The sequence below is a fragment of the Pristiophorus japonicus genome, chromosome 3 (assembly GCF_044704955.1).
Source record: "Pristiophorus japonicus isolate sPriJap1 chromosome 3, sPriJap1.hap1, whole genome shotgun sequence".
Taxonomy (NCBI): Eukaryota; Metazoa; Chordata; class Chondrichthyes; family Pristiophoridae; genus Pristiophorus; species Pristiophorus japonicus.
Genome location: NC_091979.1, coordinates 259,354,175 through 259,372,247, shown reverse-complemented (window position 1 = coordinate 259,372,247; position 18,073 = coordinate 259,354,175). Strand labels below are relative to the sequence as shown.

At 44.9% G+C, this 18,073-nt stretch overlaps 1 protein-coding gene across 1 annotated transcript in view; it reads right to left on the bottom strand.

The window, feature by feature from the left end:
- Positions 1-4,754: 4,754 nt before the first annotated feature.
- The window catches only part of gfra1b (gdnf family receptor alpha 1b), a 367,204-nt gene continuing 353,885 nt past the window's right edge, over positions 4,755-18,073 (bottom strand). The window contains exons 9-10 of the mRNA XM_070874977.1: positions 10,309-10,362; positions 4,755-4,983 (exon numbers count right to left, since the gene is read on the bottom strand). Of these exons, the coding sequence (XP_070731078.1) occupies positions 4,810-4,983; positions 10,309-10,362 (228 nt within the window). The 3' untranslated portion in view covers positions 4,755-4,809. The remainder of the gene's footprint in view (positions 4,984-10,308; positions 10,363-18,073) is intronic.

The window sequence follows — 18,073 nt, the reverse complement described above, 5'->3', positions numbered from 1 at the left end:
TCAGGAATTAAGGCACACAGAAAGAGGCTGAAAAAGGTGGTAGTGGGATAAAATGGCACAAAATCATTTTGCACAAACACGCAAAATCTAGATGGTTGTAAAATGGCATCTATACCAAAGATCTGCCCAACAAACTGCACCAGATCGGGAGATAGACATCTAATCCAAGCAATCATCTAGCTTCTGTACCTCACAGTTGAAGATTTCCTAACACAAGACATCCTCCTTTTCCTGCTGAGGTTGTCATGGGATCCCTTTAAAACCCTGCCCCATTGTTCTGACATTTAGAGTTATTTTGATGTTAATGATAGAACTCCACTTGAATTGCTTTCTCATGCTCGCCTATTAATCTGTAGATGAAGGCTAATAAATCCCAGAAGTAATACTTCATCCTTCCTCCCTATTGAACACTGCTGTTTCATTAATCTTTGTCCCCATTACAATACTCAACTGACCGCGAACCGATTCAAATCACTCATCTCTCTCTGCAAGAAAACCTGAATGAGTAAAAATCCAGCACCAGAGAGTAACCTTGCCACTCCAGATATAAAAAAATCACCCTCCACTTTCTGGAATAAACATGGTATTTGATACTGATAACCAAGGTCACAAACAACATTCTCTGCGACTGTGACCGTGGTGCTCCTCAACCCCTCTGTAGCCTTTCACACAATCAACCGCGCTATCCTCCAATGTTTCTTCTCCATTGTCCATCTTAGTGGGACTATCCTTGCTTGGTTCCACTTTGCCTATCTGGTTGAGGTCAGAGTATGTCAAGCAATGGCTTCTCTTCTTACCCCTGCACTGTTATCTCTGGACTTCCCCAAGGATCTATCCTTGGCCCGCTGTCTCTAGGCGACATAATCCACAGTCATATAGTCAGCTTCCACCTGTATGCTGTCAACACTCAGCTCTGCATCTTCACCACCTGCCTCAACCCCTCCATTGCCTCTGTGTTCTCAAGACTGTTCTCTTTGATGAGCTGTAATTTCCTCCAGCTAAATATTGGGAAGACCAAAGCCATTATCTTCAGCTCCTGCCACAAAGTCTGTACCCTTGCCACTAACTCCATCCCCTGTCTCAAGGTGAACTAAACTATTCACAACCTAAGTCACCTATTGAACCCCCTAGCTGAGCTTCCAACCCCACATCCTCTCTATCACAAAGACCTCTTTCTAACGAAAGTTTATCAACCTGAAACGTTAACTCTGTTTCTCACTTCACAGACGCTGCCTGACCTGCTGAGTATTTCCAGCATTTTTTGGTTTTATTTCAGACCTCTTCCAGTGGCCTGTTTCTGATTGGCATTGTGCATCAATTTCTCCTGCATGAAGATTGAGACAAGCTAGCAGTTGCGAATGGTGTCCTAATTTGCTTGGGAGAGCTGAAGTGAGAGATGATGGGGTATAGTTTTAGGTTGTGCATTGCTGTTAGGGGAGCTGGGGAGCCATAGTGCAAGATCACGAGTTAGAGACCCCTTAAACAGAGAGTTAGCTGTACAAGTCTTCCTATAAGCGGGTGAAGAGGGTGCTGGTGACCAGGGTGGCCAAAGAAGAGTATCTGGTGTGTTACTTTACCTGCCGTGGTAAGGTTATTGAACTTCTTGAGGCACTAGTTTGCAATCCTGCAGGTGAAGGAGTTGGCACAAGGCAAGTGCCACCTTGCTCCAGCTGGCGCGAGTGAAATTCTTGACAGATTAGCTGGCACAGATACCCAGCATTCTGTGTCTCTTTAGTGCTATTTCTTCCAGGAGGGCTTGGAGGGGCATGCCTGTAAAATTCTCGCTGGTTCTTCTATGTGCTTGTGTGCCATTCCCTGCTGCCTTGTTTGGCAGCTTGTTCCAATGTTCATGCTGTGGACATTCTTGAAAAATATGAGAAAAGGATTGATGAGACGCTGAAATCTGAGAGTCGTGAGTAAACCATAGATTTACATAGTGACATCTGTAAGCACCTTATATATTCTAAGTACCCTATGTTTCAATTCTTAGAATCATAGAATCAGAAATTTACAGCACAGCAGGAGGGCATTCGGCCCATCATGTCTGTGCTGGCCGAAAAAGAGCTATCCAGCCTCACCCCACTTTCCATCTCTTGGTCCATAGCCCTGTAGGTATTGGCACTTCAAGTGCATATCCAAGTAATTTTTAAATGTGATGAGGATTTCTGCCTCTACCACCCTTTCAGGCAGTGGGTTTCAGATCCCAACCACCCTCTGGATGATGGGATTCCTTCTCAAGCTCCCCTCTAATCCATCTAGCAATGATTTTAAATCTATGGCCCTGGTTATTGACCTCTCTGCTAAGGGAAATAGGTCCTTCCTATCCATTCTATGTAGTGCCCTCATAATTTTACATCATCATCATCATCATAGGTGGTCCCTCGAACGAGGATGACTTGCTTCCATGAGTTCACAGGTGTTTTGATGAAGGACCCGATGTTCCAGTCCTGGACTCCAATTGAGAGGGTGGAAGATGCCTGTGCGTGGATTTTTTTAGCATATGGTGACTGTTGCACACCAACCACCACACGGGCTTGACAGAGCTAGGTCTTGGTCCAGTGGCAAGGGTTAACCAAGACAACTGGAGACCTGCTCTGCTGCACGGACCTAGTACGCACACATATCGCAGTGTGGGCTGGCCCGTGCTGCCCCGGGCCCTCGGCTCTTCTGGGCCCCGTACCCTCATCTGTCGCACCTCCGCCACAAACACTCGCCGCTCCTCCGCCCGACGTTCCCACTCCTCTGTACCTGGGCCCTGCCGATGTTCCTGCCCATCTCCAAAACGGCAACTAGGGTTTTGATGACGTCACCCAGTCGCCCATCTCAAAATCCTCGGAGCAACTCGCGCTGGAGGTTGAAGTGGTATGCTGATCCAGCTCTTTTATAGCCCGACCTGCAGAGCTGTTCTCTCGCAGATTGGGGGGCCATAATTTTACACACCTCAATTAAATCTTTCCTCGACCTCCTCTGTTCCAAAGAAATCAAAACCAGCTTATTCAATCTTTCCTCATAGCTAAAATTCGCCAGTCCTGGCAACATCCTCATAAATCTCCTCTGTACCCTCTCTAGTGCAATCACATCTTTTCTGTAATGTGGTGACCAGAACTGTACGCAGTATTCTAGTTGTGGCCTAACTAGAAATTTATACAGTTCTAGCATAACCTCCCTGCTCTTATATGTCTCGGTTAATAAAGGCAAGTATCCCGTATGCCGCCTTAACCACCTTATCTACCTGTCCTGCTACCTTCAGGGATCTGTGGACTTGCACTCCTAGGCCCCTCTGTTCCTCTACACTTCTCTGCTCTTATTAGTATACCTTTTTTGATTGGAGATAAGATGGCTGTATGTCATTTGATATAAGATAGAGAATTCAAATTTTGTTGGTTTGTCTGTCAATATTTGCACAAGCTTGTCACAGTACCTCAGATGAGACCTTTTAAATTAAATTTTCAGCATGCAATTACTTTCCCAAGAAAAAGCATTAAAATTATGTAATTGATTGATGACTGTTTAGATTTAAAACAATATAATCTATGGCCTAGCATGAATATCCATAAGCCATTAAAAGATTATATGCACATTATAATATGCCAATACAGAACCTTCATATATTAGACATTTCCTCTCATTTGTTTTGCATCTTATATCTAGTGGATGTAAATAGTAAGTGCATAAAGCAAAACAACTGTGCACTTACACAGAGCTTAAATTAGAAACAGTTTCCTAAGGCAATATAGAATCTTTAAATGTATAAATTATGTAAAGAGACAAGCAGTAATAATTTTGATGTGTAAACATGTTTTAATGCTCCGTTGTAAAATATGACATATATTTTCCATTATTTTCATTGCCCCTTTTGGTTACAGTGGAAAGATTCTCCCCTCTTTATTTATTCGTTGGCAATTTCAGGAATCAGAACTATTTCCTCCCAAAACTGTGGCTGTCTAGCCACGTGCCAGCTAAGAGGTTGCTCGCCATTGAGAGAACTGCTGTACAACACTAGTAAACCAGAGTACACTTCATTACATTATAAGGGCTCTTCAGCTTTGACAATGTTGCTCACTAAGTGCTTGTATTTAATGATATTAGTTTAAAAGAATACAAACGTCCATTTATTAAGGCTAGCTTTAAAATAAATCCGTAATTTTGCAATTGTAAATATCACTGTTCAAAGAATCTTAAGCACATCACACATTTGAGATTCTTGATAAAGTAAAAGCCAAACATTACAGTGGCTTGTGACATGGGTAATGTTTTTTTTAAAGAGTTGTGAGTGCAGACAATTTACATAAACATTACAGGGAATATGGATGTATTGTAAAAGATTAGAACATCTGAAGCAATCCGACAAACAAAAGAGGGAAAAAAACAACAGTAAATTTTCCCACTCTTCAGGTGAAACCTCTTGCTGAACGATACCAGTGTCAAAGCAGATAACATGACATCCCTGCTGTGCTGTACCTAACTTGTCAGATTCAATAAAGCAGTTGCATGGACAATGCACACAGGATTCAATGTATGCTGTTTCCAAGTTCCCAGCTTAAGGCTAGGGCAAAAATAAGTACAGCCATAATTAAATCCTGGTCCATCAACTCTGCATGCCCACAAGGTTTTTGTTTGGATTGTAGGATTGCATCAAGTATCACATAGCCCCTAATTCACAAGAAGCTTTCCCCCCCCCCACCCCACCCTCCCCACTAGTTACAATGAATCTGCTTCAGCAGGGTGACTCCACATCGTCTGTAGAGCTAGAATTTTTGAAAAATAAAATGGACAGGGAATAGATTTTGTACAAGTTCTTGTATGCAACTACAACGTTTCTGTTGAGTAGAAGCAAGGAAAAGTTGAATGTGCAATAGTGATCATCCACAGCACTGCACTGATGTGAATCTCTGGACTGACAGCAGATGAACTCCCTGGAGAAGTGTGGTCTTTGGATTGTACAGCAGCAATCTCCTTATCGTTTGAAGTAGTGATCTGTGTCTGAAAACAATTAAAATTCCATTAGCAAATTCTGTCAGTGGACAAATAAGGGGAGAACTTCCTTGGTCTGCATCCAAGTGCCCTGGATCGCCTGGGCACAGCACATATTGGAAAATTCAGCAGGTCGGAGCGCGCACCTCCAAAGGGACTTGCTCAGTTTTCCTTCCATTACACCTTGTTGCAGACCAATGGGGATCTCCTCTGTAACTTACATAAAGTTAGCCCAATGTGGAATTAATGAAACTATTACATTTAATGTTATTTCAGCATCATCTGCAAACTATAAAATTATGCCCGGTATACCCAATTCCAGGTCATTAATATATATCAAAAAGTGCAGAGATCCAAATATTGAACCCTCAGGAACACCACTGTATACTTCCCTCCAGTCTGAAAAACAACTGTTCACCACTGCTCTCTGCTTTCTGTTCCTTTGCCAATGTGTATCCATGCTGCAACTGTCCCATTAATCCCATCGGTTTTAATTTTGCTAACAAGTGACACTTTGTCAAACGCCTTTTGAAAGTCCATATACACAACATCAACCGCACTGCCCTCATCAACCCTCTCTATTACTTTATCAAAGAACTCGATCAAGTTAGTCAAACACGAATTGCCTTCAACAAATCCATGATAACTTTCATTTATTAGTCCATACTTTCCTAATGCCAATTATTAATAATAATTAAAAAAAATGAATGCTTGTTTTTCACAAGTTTAAGTAGAACATGAGATGTGAATCATAGGGTCAAAATTCTGACTACTAGAAATTATATTTCAAATTACTAGTATTCTTTAGGTGAGTTTTCAACTTGGGTTTAAAGAGGGGTGCTCTACCTAAGTTGATGAACTGCCATGAATTATAGGATTGTATAGCACAGAAGGAGGCCATTCAGCCCACTGTGCCTGTGCTGGCTCTTTGAAAGAGCTATCCAATTAGTCCCACAGCCCCCCTCCCCCCACCCCAAACTTCTGCTTTCCCCATAGCCCTGCAATGTTTTTCCTTTTCAAGTATTTATCCAATTACCTTTTGGAAGTTACTATTGAATCTGCTTCCACCATTTATATTAGAATTGTTCCACTTCTAGTCAATTACAGATTACTTTTGAGGATGGTTTTGGAAAAGTCCCTGGGCGACATTATCCTTTCCCCCTCCTTACAGGAGCAGGGAAGGGAAGAGGCAGAATCTATCATCAACTCAATGTTGGGAAAAATACAAATTCACAAATACTCTTCACACACACAATAAATGGCTCCTCTATATACCAAGAGCCTGAAATTCCTGAAGGTGGAGAGTGGGTGCATCACCAATCGGTGGGGAGAGGGGGATGTAGGGCATAACTTGGTTCTGTCAGATTTACACCCCATGCACAGTGTGTATCTGGAGGAGTTTCCAGGCTACCCCACAATTTCATCGCTGGAGCAAAAACTCCCAGAGCTTCAGGCCCTCAAGAATTTAACCCTGAAGTTTGTATTCCATATGGAAAAGCCTTTAATTTTAGAAATTTTGGTTTGAATACCCCTGTATGATTCTCATGCTATTGTGTATGGGTTGATATGTTCATTATGAAAATATGATGTTAGAATTGAAATTATTCTCTACGCAAGATCCTGCAAATCCCCTGGGAGACAGACGTACCAACGTCCGTTTTCTCGCACAGGCCAACATCCCTAACATCGAAGCACTGACCACATTCGACCAGCTCCGTTGGGCAGGCCACATCGTCCACATGCCCGATACGAATTTCCCTAAGCAAGTGCTCTACTCGGAACCCCTACACGGCAAGCGAGCCCCAGGTGGGCAGAGGAAACGTTTCAAGGACACTCTCAAAGCCTCCTTGATAAAGTGCAACATCCCCACCAACACCTGGGAGTCCCTGGCCAAAGATTGCCCTAAGTGGAGGAAGAGCATCCGGGAGGGCGCTGAGCACCTCGAGTCTCGTCAACAAGAACATGCAGAAATCAAGTGCAGACAGCCGAAGGAGTGTGTGGCAAACCAGGCTCCCCACCCACCCTTTCTTTCAACCACTGTCTGCCCCATTTGTGACAGAGACTCTAATTCCTGCATTGGACTGTACGGCCACCTGAGAACTCACTTTTAGAGTGGAAGCAAGTCTTCCTCGATTTCGAGGGACTGTCTATGATGATGATGATGTATTCTCTACAGGTAAGGAAAACTGCGAGTTCCTTTGTTAAAAGTTATAGACATCATGGGTGGTTGAAGTAGAGCACATGAATATAACATTGGCAAACCTCAAATGAGATTAGGGATTAGAAGAACATTTTTTCCCACAGTGCAGTTGATAACAAAAGATAATATCCCATCAATTCTACTTAATGCAATATTGATTAACTGGCTTAACAAGCAGCGAGAGAAATACCTGATTATGAAAAGGATTGAAAGTTAGGGAGATAAGTATAAGTATAGATGATAAAATAGTCTGTGTGGCTCTGTGGTTCAGGTCTTTGTTCTGACTCCAGGAAAACCATCGGTGGAGTGCAACAATTTATGTCAATAATAATAAGTTGATGGCCTTAAGTTATTCCCATGATTGTCTTGGGATGAACACGAAGTTGGAAACAAATGATGGAATAAGCCATTGCTCCTATTCAGAATCATTGGGTGTAATTTTAACTCCTCAAAGATGGGCTGAGGGAGGAGGAGGGGGTTGGGTGGCAGGAGATGAAGGGTTAAAAAGAAAAGAATGGGACACTCGACTCCAACCCACTTCTGGTTCGAAGGGGCGCAGGTTGGGTGGGTGGTGGGAGGGCGATTAACCTGCTGTTCAGAGGCAGGTCCCTCAGTTGAGGCTGCATGCCTTCGATTTTATCTGTGGTTCAGGTTGAACACCAGCCGGACGGGTTTCGCAGGCCTCGGGAAACTTGACAGCTAAAGGGAGGTGAGAGTGACTGGATCGAACAGTTAAGTATTATCCCAGTATGGCTTGTGGGAACATTTGGAGCAGGAGTGCTCCCCCCAACCCACCAAGTTAACTGGTTAACCTCCCTGTGATCGGATAACCCCCACCCCCCCTCCAAACCCTCCAACACCTGACCTACCTCTCCGGTCCCTCCGACTCCCGACCTCCCTCTTGGGGGGTCCCCCCACCCCTCCCAACCTGATGACCATCCCAACCCACGAGATCCCTCCCTCCCTCCGGCCCTCTTCTCTGCTCCCATGCTGCAGCCTGGTGCCAAATGCCTACCCTCCCGCCAGCCAGCCAGCCTTTTAATCTGGCTGGCTGCAGCTGGCAAATGGAGACAAAAAATGTTAATCAGGTCCTGCCGTTAAATTCAACAGAACCCCCTGGAAACCCGTTCTTCCGGGTTTCCCGGCCGCTAACCCGCCCCCAACACACACCCCCCCTTCCCATAAATGTCGGGGCCATTGTGTCTCTTTCTATATATGACATAACTTATTTTGAAAGGTCAGATGCACCCTTTAATTATTTGGGTCACATCAGATTTAACATGTTTTGAATAGAATAACAGCCAAAAATCCTCGGCCCTGCTTTGCCTATGTAAAGAGCAGGAACGGATAACCTTCACTCTTGATCTGGCCGGGGTATCTGGGATCAGAGTGAGACCTCATCATATTCATGCCAGCAGAAGGTGCCCATGCCACTATGGGTACATGTTGGGTCCCAGCCAGAGGAGAGTAATGGGCAATGAGGCACCAGATGACAATTTGAGTGGGGCCACGGATGAGTCCTTCCAGAAGTGCAGGCAGCAAAGCTGATTGGCCCCTTTGATAGGAAGGTCAATCCAGGTGTCTTCCCGATCATGACCCCAGCTTGGACATCCCAGTGGACCATTCATCTGCCACTTGACACTCTTGTATGCCACAATTTCTTAATCTTAATAACTTAACCCATCGTTATGCTAATTAGCCTAAAATCACAATGGCCATCTGGACACCATCACCAACAGATACTCCACGAGTAACATTCACTGCTTTGAACAAAACATGGAACATCTGGGTGATCAGTGCTCAAATCTTGTGGAGTTTGGGTGTGGCCATGAAGTATTTGGTTCAATTTTTTTTTCTTCCGCCTCTAAGAACCACGGGAATGCCTGTGGAGTTTCACAACCCAACAACGTGAGGCAAACATAATTTTTACCATATACCCATCTGATTTGGGCAACAACTACAAATCTTGAAACTACCACTTGGCTTACCATGAAGATAGTGTCAACACTCAGAAAGATACATGCTGTAAGTATTACTTGCAAGCAAATGTTTACATCCAAATACCCTGTAATGCTAAAATATTTGTAGAACATAATGAAACAGTTGAAGGTCTATTCATTAAAACAGCCTGTAAATAGAATATTTAATAGGAACAGAATAGTGAGCAAACTGATGGCCTGATAAGCTAAAGTAGGTGTGCTCATTTGTGAGGTATCTTAGGCACAACTTTCTCCAATATATGCAATTCAGAAAATATGTAACATCACAACATTTTCCTTTGGGTAGTCCAATGCATGTTTTTAAAGGGATTGGCATATAACTTCTCCTTCTGAGAGTATTGACGATGAGGCTAATTTTGTTTTTCAAAGGGATCTTTATTATAGGAGTAAGTACTACACTGCCCCTAGATACCCACCAGATTTGTTAAAAATATATAAACCCGTTGTAATGTATTTGGTTCATGGGTTCTTTGCTTAAGCATTCATAGCAACACATTGCTATTAAGAACTCGTTGGTTTATTAACAAAAGTTTAACAATCACACTATACATTACCAGTTCATCCACTAGGCTCACAACTGCATACCCCATCGTGGTTGACCTAGACCTAACTGACTAGAGTTTTAGTAAGTCTGTGAACATCACGTGACTGGCTAAGCCACTCACAATTCAACAGCTCTATAAACCTGTGAGCATACTCCCAGGTGCATACATTACACCCATGTTCTGGTTAAATAGTTCTATTTACAGGCTGTTTTCTTGAACACTGCACTTACCCATTCAGTGCAGTGGATGAGCCGAGGTCACATAAGTCAAGATTATCCCTTTACAGCAGGTCCACTTCTTTATTATCCATTAACATGTGAAAGTCTAGTGCTTATTTAAATAATGAATATTTTTATTATTACTGGGGTCAGCACTCACCATTTATTTTACTTAACTTTATGTTGCATTTTCCTAAAAACTTTTGCAAAAACAGTATAAAACTCTTTCATAACATCTGTTTGAAATACTTTTGAATTAAATCCAAGTGTGAGAATGCATTACATATGTAGACAAACAAAGTTCAGGTGGTAAATATTATTGTGCTTTTAAAAAAAAAAGTCCAGAATGAGTTGATTTATTAACTGCTTACCTCTGTAATACAAAGGTCCTGGCTCACTGATAGATTGGAGTGTAGTCTCTGTGCCTGAGTACAAAAGATATGTAAATATTAGAATATTATGGGTACAGACTGAAATTTGAGGAACAGTGCAATGGCTTAAGGTCTGGGAAAGAACGGGAACTTGATTGTCGGGAGCAGGGCAGTGATGACAGGGAACACACTGAAACCAAAAGAGCCTGAAGCCCACTGAAATGGGAGGGGGAATGGACCAGCCTGAGGCTGGCTAAAAAACAAAAGGGAAGCTCAAGTGTAATGATAATGGCAGAGCAAGGTGTCAGGGAGGCCGCGATCTGGCGATTAAAGGAAGCCACGCGAAGGGGAATGAGACACTCTGATGAGAAAAAGATTAAGGGTTGGAAATTCCTCGGGCCTTACTCTGCTGACATAAATGCGGCAGGGCATATTATCTATGATTTCTTGAAGTCCATCACTATCCTCCTTACTGTTCACTATACTTCCAAGTTTTGTGTCATCTGACTGAATGATGGAGTGCTGGTTTTGGGGCACTATCTTGAGTGGCCATTGTCAATCGGACTGCAAAGTTATACAAGGCTGCATCTCGGAGGAGCTAAAGGATATTCAGTAACTCTCTCCCATAGGTGTAAAGATCTTTCTGATTTTGTGAGGTCCATTCTCCCACTGATTGCTGGTAACCAGAATCCGGTATCCAATGTCAGTGGAGAAGCTGGTGTGCATGCTTCAGAGGCTGTGAAGGCTGTCAATAAGGGAATTAAGGGTTATGGGGAGCGGACGGGTAAGTGGAGCTGAGTCCATGGCCAGATCAGCCATGATCTTTTTGAATGGCAGAGCAGGCTCGAGGGGCTAGATGGTCTACTCCTGTTCCTAATTCTTATGTTCTTATGTGACCTCTCACGGCAGTTGCATAGAGGAAGCACTCTATCATTTCCAGCAAAGCCTTCACCTTTTCAGTACCAGGCTGCCAAGGAGCCTAGGATAATCAATCAGTCAACCTGTCCCGTATCCATGTCAAGATTTGGGGGACCTGAGAGCAGTTGCTCATAATGGGGTCAGGTTTCGGGCTGCGCCTAGAACGGCGCAGGCTCAAAACCACGCCGAAAACTTACCTCTGTATTCGCCACTCCCTCAGGTCGATCCAGACAGTCGGCGCGGTACAGCACAAGCTGTGGGGGGCGAGCCAGGTCCCTGCGCTGAAAACAGTGCCGGGACTTCTGCACATGCGTGCTACAATGTGCGCGCATGTGCAGTAGCTCCAGGCACCCGGAACTGTGTAGGAGGGGCCCGAAGCACGCCGCCCCTAGCCCTGGCCGAATGGGCTCACTGGGGCGGTGAAGATCGGACTGCACCTCCCTCCTCGAGCTCCTGCTCTGGCTCTGGCTCCGGCTCCCCCCAGTTCAGCTCACGCTCCCTCTGGCTCTCTCACGCCACCCCGCCCCCCCCCCCCCACCTGCTCCCGCTCCACTGCCATCTGTTCCCCCCCACCCAGCTCCCGCTCCGCTGCCTGCCGCTACCCCCCCCCCCTGCTGCCTGCCGCTCCCCCCGCCCCCAGCTCCCACTCTGCTCCGGCTCCCCCCGGCTGATATTATAGCTCAGCCAGCACTAGAATGCGAAAGCTCGCTGAGAGAAGCAAAGATATTACGTAGAACATTGAGAGTTTGGTGAGAGGAGGCAGAGTTTTGATGAACCGAGACTTCCAAATAATAGTGCTCTATTCATCTGTGAAAGTGTGCCGAGTGAGTCTGTCTGTCAGATGTCTAACAGCCATCACCACGACACAAGCTTCCTTGGGGCAGGCCTACAGCAGCTGCATTTTCTTCATCTCTCTGGAATCCTCTGGGACAGCTACCATCTACTCATTACTGATTCTAATGTTGTGAAGTGCACAGTATGCTACCACAAGTTGCGACTCTGTGCTGGATGAATACATAAAGGCACCCCCAGGCCTTTCCAGAAGCTGGAGCCTTACTTTGAGCATCCCAATAGCTTGCTCCATTCTAATCCATTGTATGTTTCATTGGAGTGCACCTCAGCAGCACTGATGTTCGTAGAGAGGGGTCATGAACTATGAGAATAGTGGGTAACTTGTCACCTAGCAGCAATGCTGGTCTTTGCCTCTGCTGTTGAAATAGAACTGAGACACTGGACGGACAAAGCACAACATAAAAGCATCACAACAGCTCCCAGCATGTTATGAATCCAAGAGCAAGAGCCCTCGAGCCTGTTCCTCCATTAAGTTAGGTGATGACTGACCTGTACCTCAACCCCATTTACTCGCCATCGATCTATATCCCATGATACCCTTACCAAATAAAAATCTCTCTCTTGAATAGTCCAATTGACCCAGCATCCACTTCTTTTAAAGGCCACTTATTCAGACTATGATAACATCTGGCAAATAAGGTTGGCTGCCATGTTACTTTTTATTTTAAAAGTCTGGCTGAGTAATGCCACCAGCTCAGGAGATAATATTTTCCCCAAAATGTTCTCCTCCCTTAAGGCTCTTAATATTGCTGGGGTACAATTTCATAGGAACCAGCAACCCTCCCAATACCTCATCCATCCTTCACATATGTGTGAGCCAAGACACAGAATGTGGACAGGCTATTTAACCATGGAAGGGGTATGAAAGCTGAAATTCAGAAAGGTAAGCACACAGTTGGAATATCACAATCATTGACAAGTTAGCACTGGTTAGATGGGTTTCCGAGATATTAATTTACTACTGCTCACGATGTTTCTGCTGGCTTTTTCCTACCATCAGTCCAATTTTTCACTAGGAGACTTCAGAAATTTCTAAAATGTCAACCAATCACCACATTTTTTTTGTTTAATGAACTCATTTGTTCCCATTTATTCCTGTACTTTATGATATAGAGGCGTGAAGTTATGAAGCTTTATTATTGAAACTTTACAAAATGCAAGACAAACATTAGAACGCAAATCATGATCCCTTGACCTCTTCTTGTATCCCGTTTCAGACATGGTAAATTTCTGGATTGTGCAAATACCAACTAGCTTAGTGCCAAATGTATGCTGTAAATACATCAGGAGTTGTTAGTCTGACACTTAGAGGGAGAAATTAATCAATGTTTTTCGGGACGCCGATTGAAACGGGTGTATGAATTAATGGACAATACACTGCTCATGCTACGCCCAGTTGATCTGGGTCTTGAACGGCTTAACCCATTGAGCAGTCTGACCAACAGTCCTCAACGGGCCCACAAAAATACTGCAGGCCGCTTCCAGCCCAGTGCCGCCCCCTCCGCTGCTGACCTGGGTTTGCCCCCCTCTGTTTTGCTTCCACTCTGTCAGCCGGCATCTACCTGCCAGTATCTACCTGCCGGCCAGCTCGGTGTCAAATCCGGCTGGAATAAGGTCAGGCTTCAACTGGCGAGCTGAATCAAGATAACTGATTGTCATTAAACTGGTGAACTGCAGATACCAATGAGGCCCAAGGCCGAATTCCAATCACACTGCCCGGAAGAGAATAACTCTTTGCCCTATACCGGCCTATTTTTCTAAACCCGCGTGTGCGTCCTAAACTCTCAATACTCAGCATTGCAATGGAGCTGAGCAGTTAGTGACCTGTCATTAGCATACAGTCTTAAGTTAATTTGCTTTCTATATTGAAACATAGAAACATAGAAGGTAGGTGCAGGAGTAGACCATTCGGCCCTTCGAGCCTACACCGCCATTCAATAAGATCATGGCTGATCATTCCCTCAGTATCCCTTTCCTGCTTTCTCTCCATATCCCTTGATCCCCGTAGCCATAAGGGCCACATCTAACTCCCTTTTGAATTCCTCTGATGAATTCTAAATTTCTCCCAGTTCTCAGGTTTGTTACTTTTTCTAGACAATTTATATGCCTCTTCCTTGGTTTTAACACTATCCTTAATTTCACTTGTTAGCCACAGTTGAGCCACCTTCCCCGTTTTATTTTTTATTCCAGACAGGGATGTACAATTGCTGAAGTTCATCCATGTGATCTTTAATTGTTTGCCATTGCTTATCCACCGTCAACCCTTTAAGTATCCTTTGCCAGTCTATTCTAGCCAATTCATGCCTCATACCGTCGAAGTTACCTTTCCTTAAGTTCAGGACCCTACTTTCCGAATTAACTGTGTCACTCTCCATCTTAATAAAGAATTCTACCATATTACGGTCACTCTTCCCCAAGGGACTCGCACAACAAGATTGCTAATTAGTCCCTTCTCATTACACATCAACCAGTCCAGGATGGCCAGCTCTCTAGTTGGTTCCTTGACATATTAGTCGAGAAAACCATCCCTAATACACTCCAGGAAATCCTCCTCCACCGCATTGCTACCAGTTTGGTTAGCCCAATCAATATGTAGATTAAAGTCGCCCATGATAACTGCTGTACCTTTATTGCACACATCCCTTATTTCTTGTTTGATGCTGTCCCCAACCTCACTACTACTGTTTGGTGGTCTGTGCACAACTCCCACTTGCGTTTTCTGCCCTTTGGTATTCCGCAGCTCCACCCATACTGATTCCATATCATCCAGGCTAATGTCCCTCCTTACTATTGCATTAATTTCCTCTTTAACCAGCAACGCCACCCCGCCTCCTTTTCCTCTCTGCTTATCCTTCCTAAATGTTGAATAGCCCTGGATGTTGAGTTCCCAGCCTTGGTCAACCTGGAGCCATGTCTCCTTAATGCCAATTACATCATATCCGTTAACTGCTGTCAACGCAGTTAATTCATCCACCTTATTCCGAATACTCCTCGCATTGAGGCACAGCGCCTTCAGGCTTGTCTTCTTAACACACCTTGCCTATTTAGAATTTTGCTGTAATGTGGCCCTTTTTGTTTTTTGTCTTGGGTTTCTCTGCCCTCCACTTTTACTATTCTCCTTTCTATCTTTTGCTTCTGCCTCCATTTTATTTCCCTTAATATGATCATGGCTGATCATGCAAATTCAGTACCCCATTCCTGCTTTCTCTCCATATCTCTTGATCCCCGTAGCCGTAAGGGCCACATCTAACTCCCTTTTAAATATATCTAACGAACTGGCCTCAACAACTTTCTGTGGTAGTGAATTCCACAGGTTCACAATTCTCTGAGTGAAGAAGTTTCTCCTCATCTCGGTCCTAAATGGCTTACACCTTATCTTAGACTGTGACCCCTGGTTGTGGACTTCCCCAACATCAGGAACATTCTTACTGCATCTAATCTGTCCAATCCCGTCAGAATTTTATATGTTTCTATGAGATCCCCTCTCATTCTTCTAAATTCCAGTGAATATAAGCCTACTCGATCCAGTCTTTCTTCATATGTCAGTCCTGCTATCCCGGGAATCAGTCTGGTGAACCTTCGCTGCACTCCCTCAATAACAAGAATGTCCTTCCTCAGGTTAGGAGACCAAAACTGCACACAATACTCAAGGTGTGGTCTCACCAAGGCCCTGTACAACTGCAGTAAGACCTCCCTGCTCCTATACTCAAATCCCCTCGCTATGAAGGCCAGCATGCCATTTGCCTTCTTTACCGCCTGTTGTACCTGCATGCCAACTTTCAATGACTGATGAACGATGACACCCAGGTCTCATTGCACCTCCCCTGTCACCATTTAGATAATAATCTGCCTTCCTGTTTTTGCAACCAAAGTGGATAACCTCACATTTATTCACATTATACTGCTTCTGCCATGCATTTGCCCATTCACCTAACCTGTCTAAGTCCCCCTGCAGTCTCCTAGCATCCTCCTCGCAGCGCGCACTGCCACCCAGCTTAGTGTCATCTACAAACTTGGAGATATTGCATTCAATTCCTTTGTCTAACTTATTAATGTGTATTGTAAATAGATTAAAGTCGCCCATGATAACTGCTGTACCCTTATTGCATGCATCCCTAATTTCCTGTTTGATGCCGTCCCCAACCTCCCTATTGCTGTTTGGTGGTTTGTACACACCTCCCACTAACATTTTCTGCCCTTTGGTATTTCGCAGCTCTACCCATATAGATTCCACATCATCCCTGCTAATGACCTTCCTTACTATTGCGTTAATCTCCTCGTTAACCAGAAACGCTACCCCACCTCCTTTTCCTTCCTGAATATTGAACACCCCTGGATGGTGAGTTCCCAGCTTTGGTCACCATTGAGCCATGTCTCCGTAATCCCAATTACATCATATCCGTTAACAGCTATCTGCGCAGTTAATCCATCCACCTCATTACGAATGCTCCTCGCATTGAGACTCAGAGCCTTCAGGATTGTTTTTTTAACACTCTTTGTCCTTTTAGAATTATGTTGTAATGTGGCCCTTTTTGATTTTTGCCCTTGATTTCTCTGCCCTCCACTCTTATTTTTATCCTTCCTTCCTTTTGCTTCTGCCACCTTTTTACTTCCCTCTGCCTCCCTGCATTGATTCCCATCCCCTTGCCATTTTAGTTTAAACCCTCCCCAACAGCACTAGCAAACACTCTGCCTAGGACATTGGTTCTGGTCCTGCCCAGGTGCAGACCGTCTGGTTTGTACTGGTCCCACCTCCCCCAGAACCGGTTCCAATGTCCCAGGAATTTGAATCCCTCCCCCTTGCACCATTCCTCAGGCCATGTATTCATCTGAACTATCCTGCGATTCCTGCTCTGACTAGCACGTGGCACTGGTAGCAATCCTGAGATTACTACCTTTGAGGTCCTCCTTTTTAATTTAACTCCTAGCTCCCTAAATTCAACATCTAGGACCTTATCCCGTTTTTTTACCTATATCTTTGGTACCTATATGCACCATGACAACTGGCTGTTCACCCTCCCCTCCAGAATGCGCTGCAGCCGCTCCGAGACATTCTTGACCCTTGCACCAGGGAGGCAACATATCATCCTGGAGTCTTGTTTGCGGCCGCAGAAATGTCTATCTATTCCCCTTACAATAGAATCCCCTATCACTATAGCTCTCCCACTCTTTTTCCTGCCCTCCTGTGCAGCAGAGCCACCCCAGGTACTATGGACTTGGCTGCTGCTGCCTTCTCCTGATCAGCCACCTCCCTCAACAGTACCCAAAACGGTGCATCTGTTTTGGAGGGAGGTGACCGCAGGGGACCCCTGCATACCTGCCTTCCCTTGCTCTTCCTAATGGTCACCCATTCCCTATCTGGCTGTGCAACCTTTACCTGCAGTGTGACCAACTCATTAAACGTGCTATTCACGACATCCTCAGCATCGCGGATGCTCCAGAGTGAATAAATCCGCAGCTCCAGTGCCGCAATGCGGTCTGTCAGGAGCTGCAGCTGGATATACCTCCCGCACATGTAGTAGTCAGAGACACTGGTAGTGTCCCTGATTTCCCACATAGCACAGGAGGAGCATGACATGGGTCTGGGCTCTCCTGCCATGACTTAACTCTTAGATTAACTTAATTTGTAACATGCCAAAGTTTCTTACGAAGAAAAATAAAAGATCAAATACTCACCAACCAGCCAATCACTTACCCGCTTGGCTGTGACGTCCCACTTTGATTTCTTCTTACTTCTTTGTTTACCTTCTGCCCCTGCCCCTGCACCAGCTACCCTCTTCCAACTCTCGGGCTTTTATAGGCCGTTCGACTGCCCGAACTCCCGCTCCTGTGGCCGCTTCCTTCGACTCTTGGGCCTTAATAGGCCGCTCGACTGCCCGAATTCCTGCTCCTGTGGCCACCTCCTCCGACTCTCGGGCCTTTATAGGCTGCTCAACTGCCCGAACTCCCACTCCTGTGGCCGCCCCCTCCAACTCGCGGGCCTTTATAGGCTGCT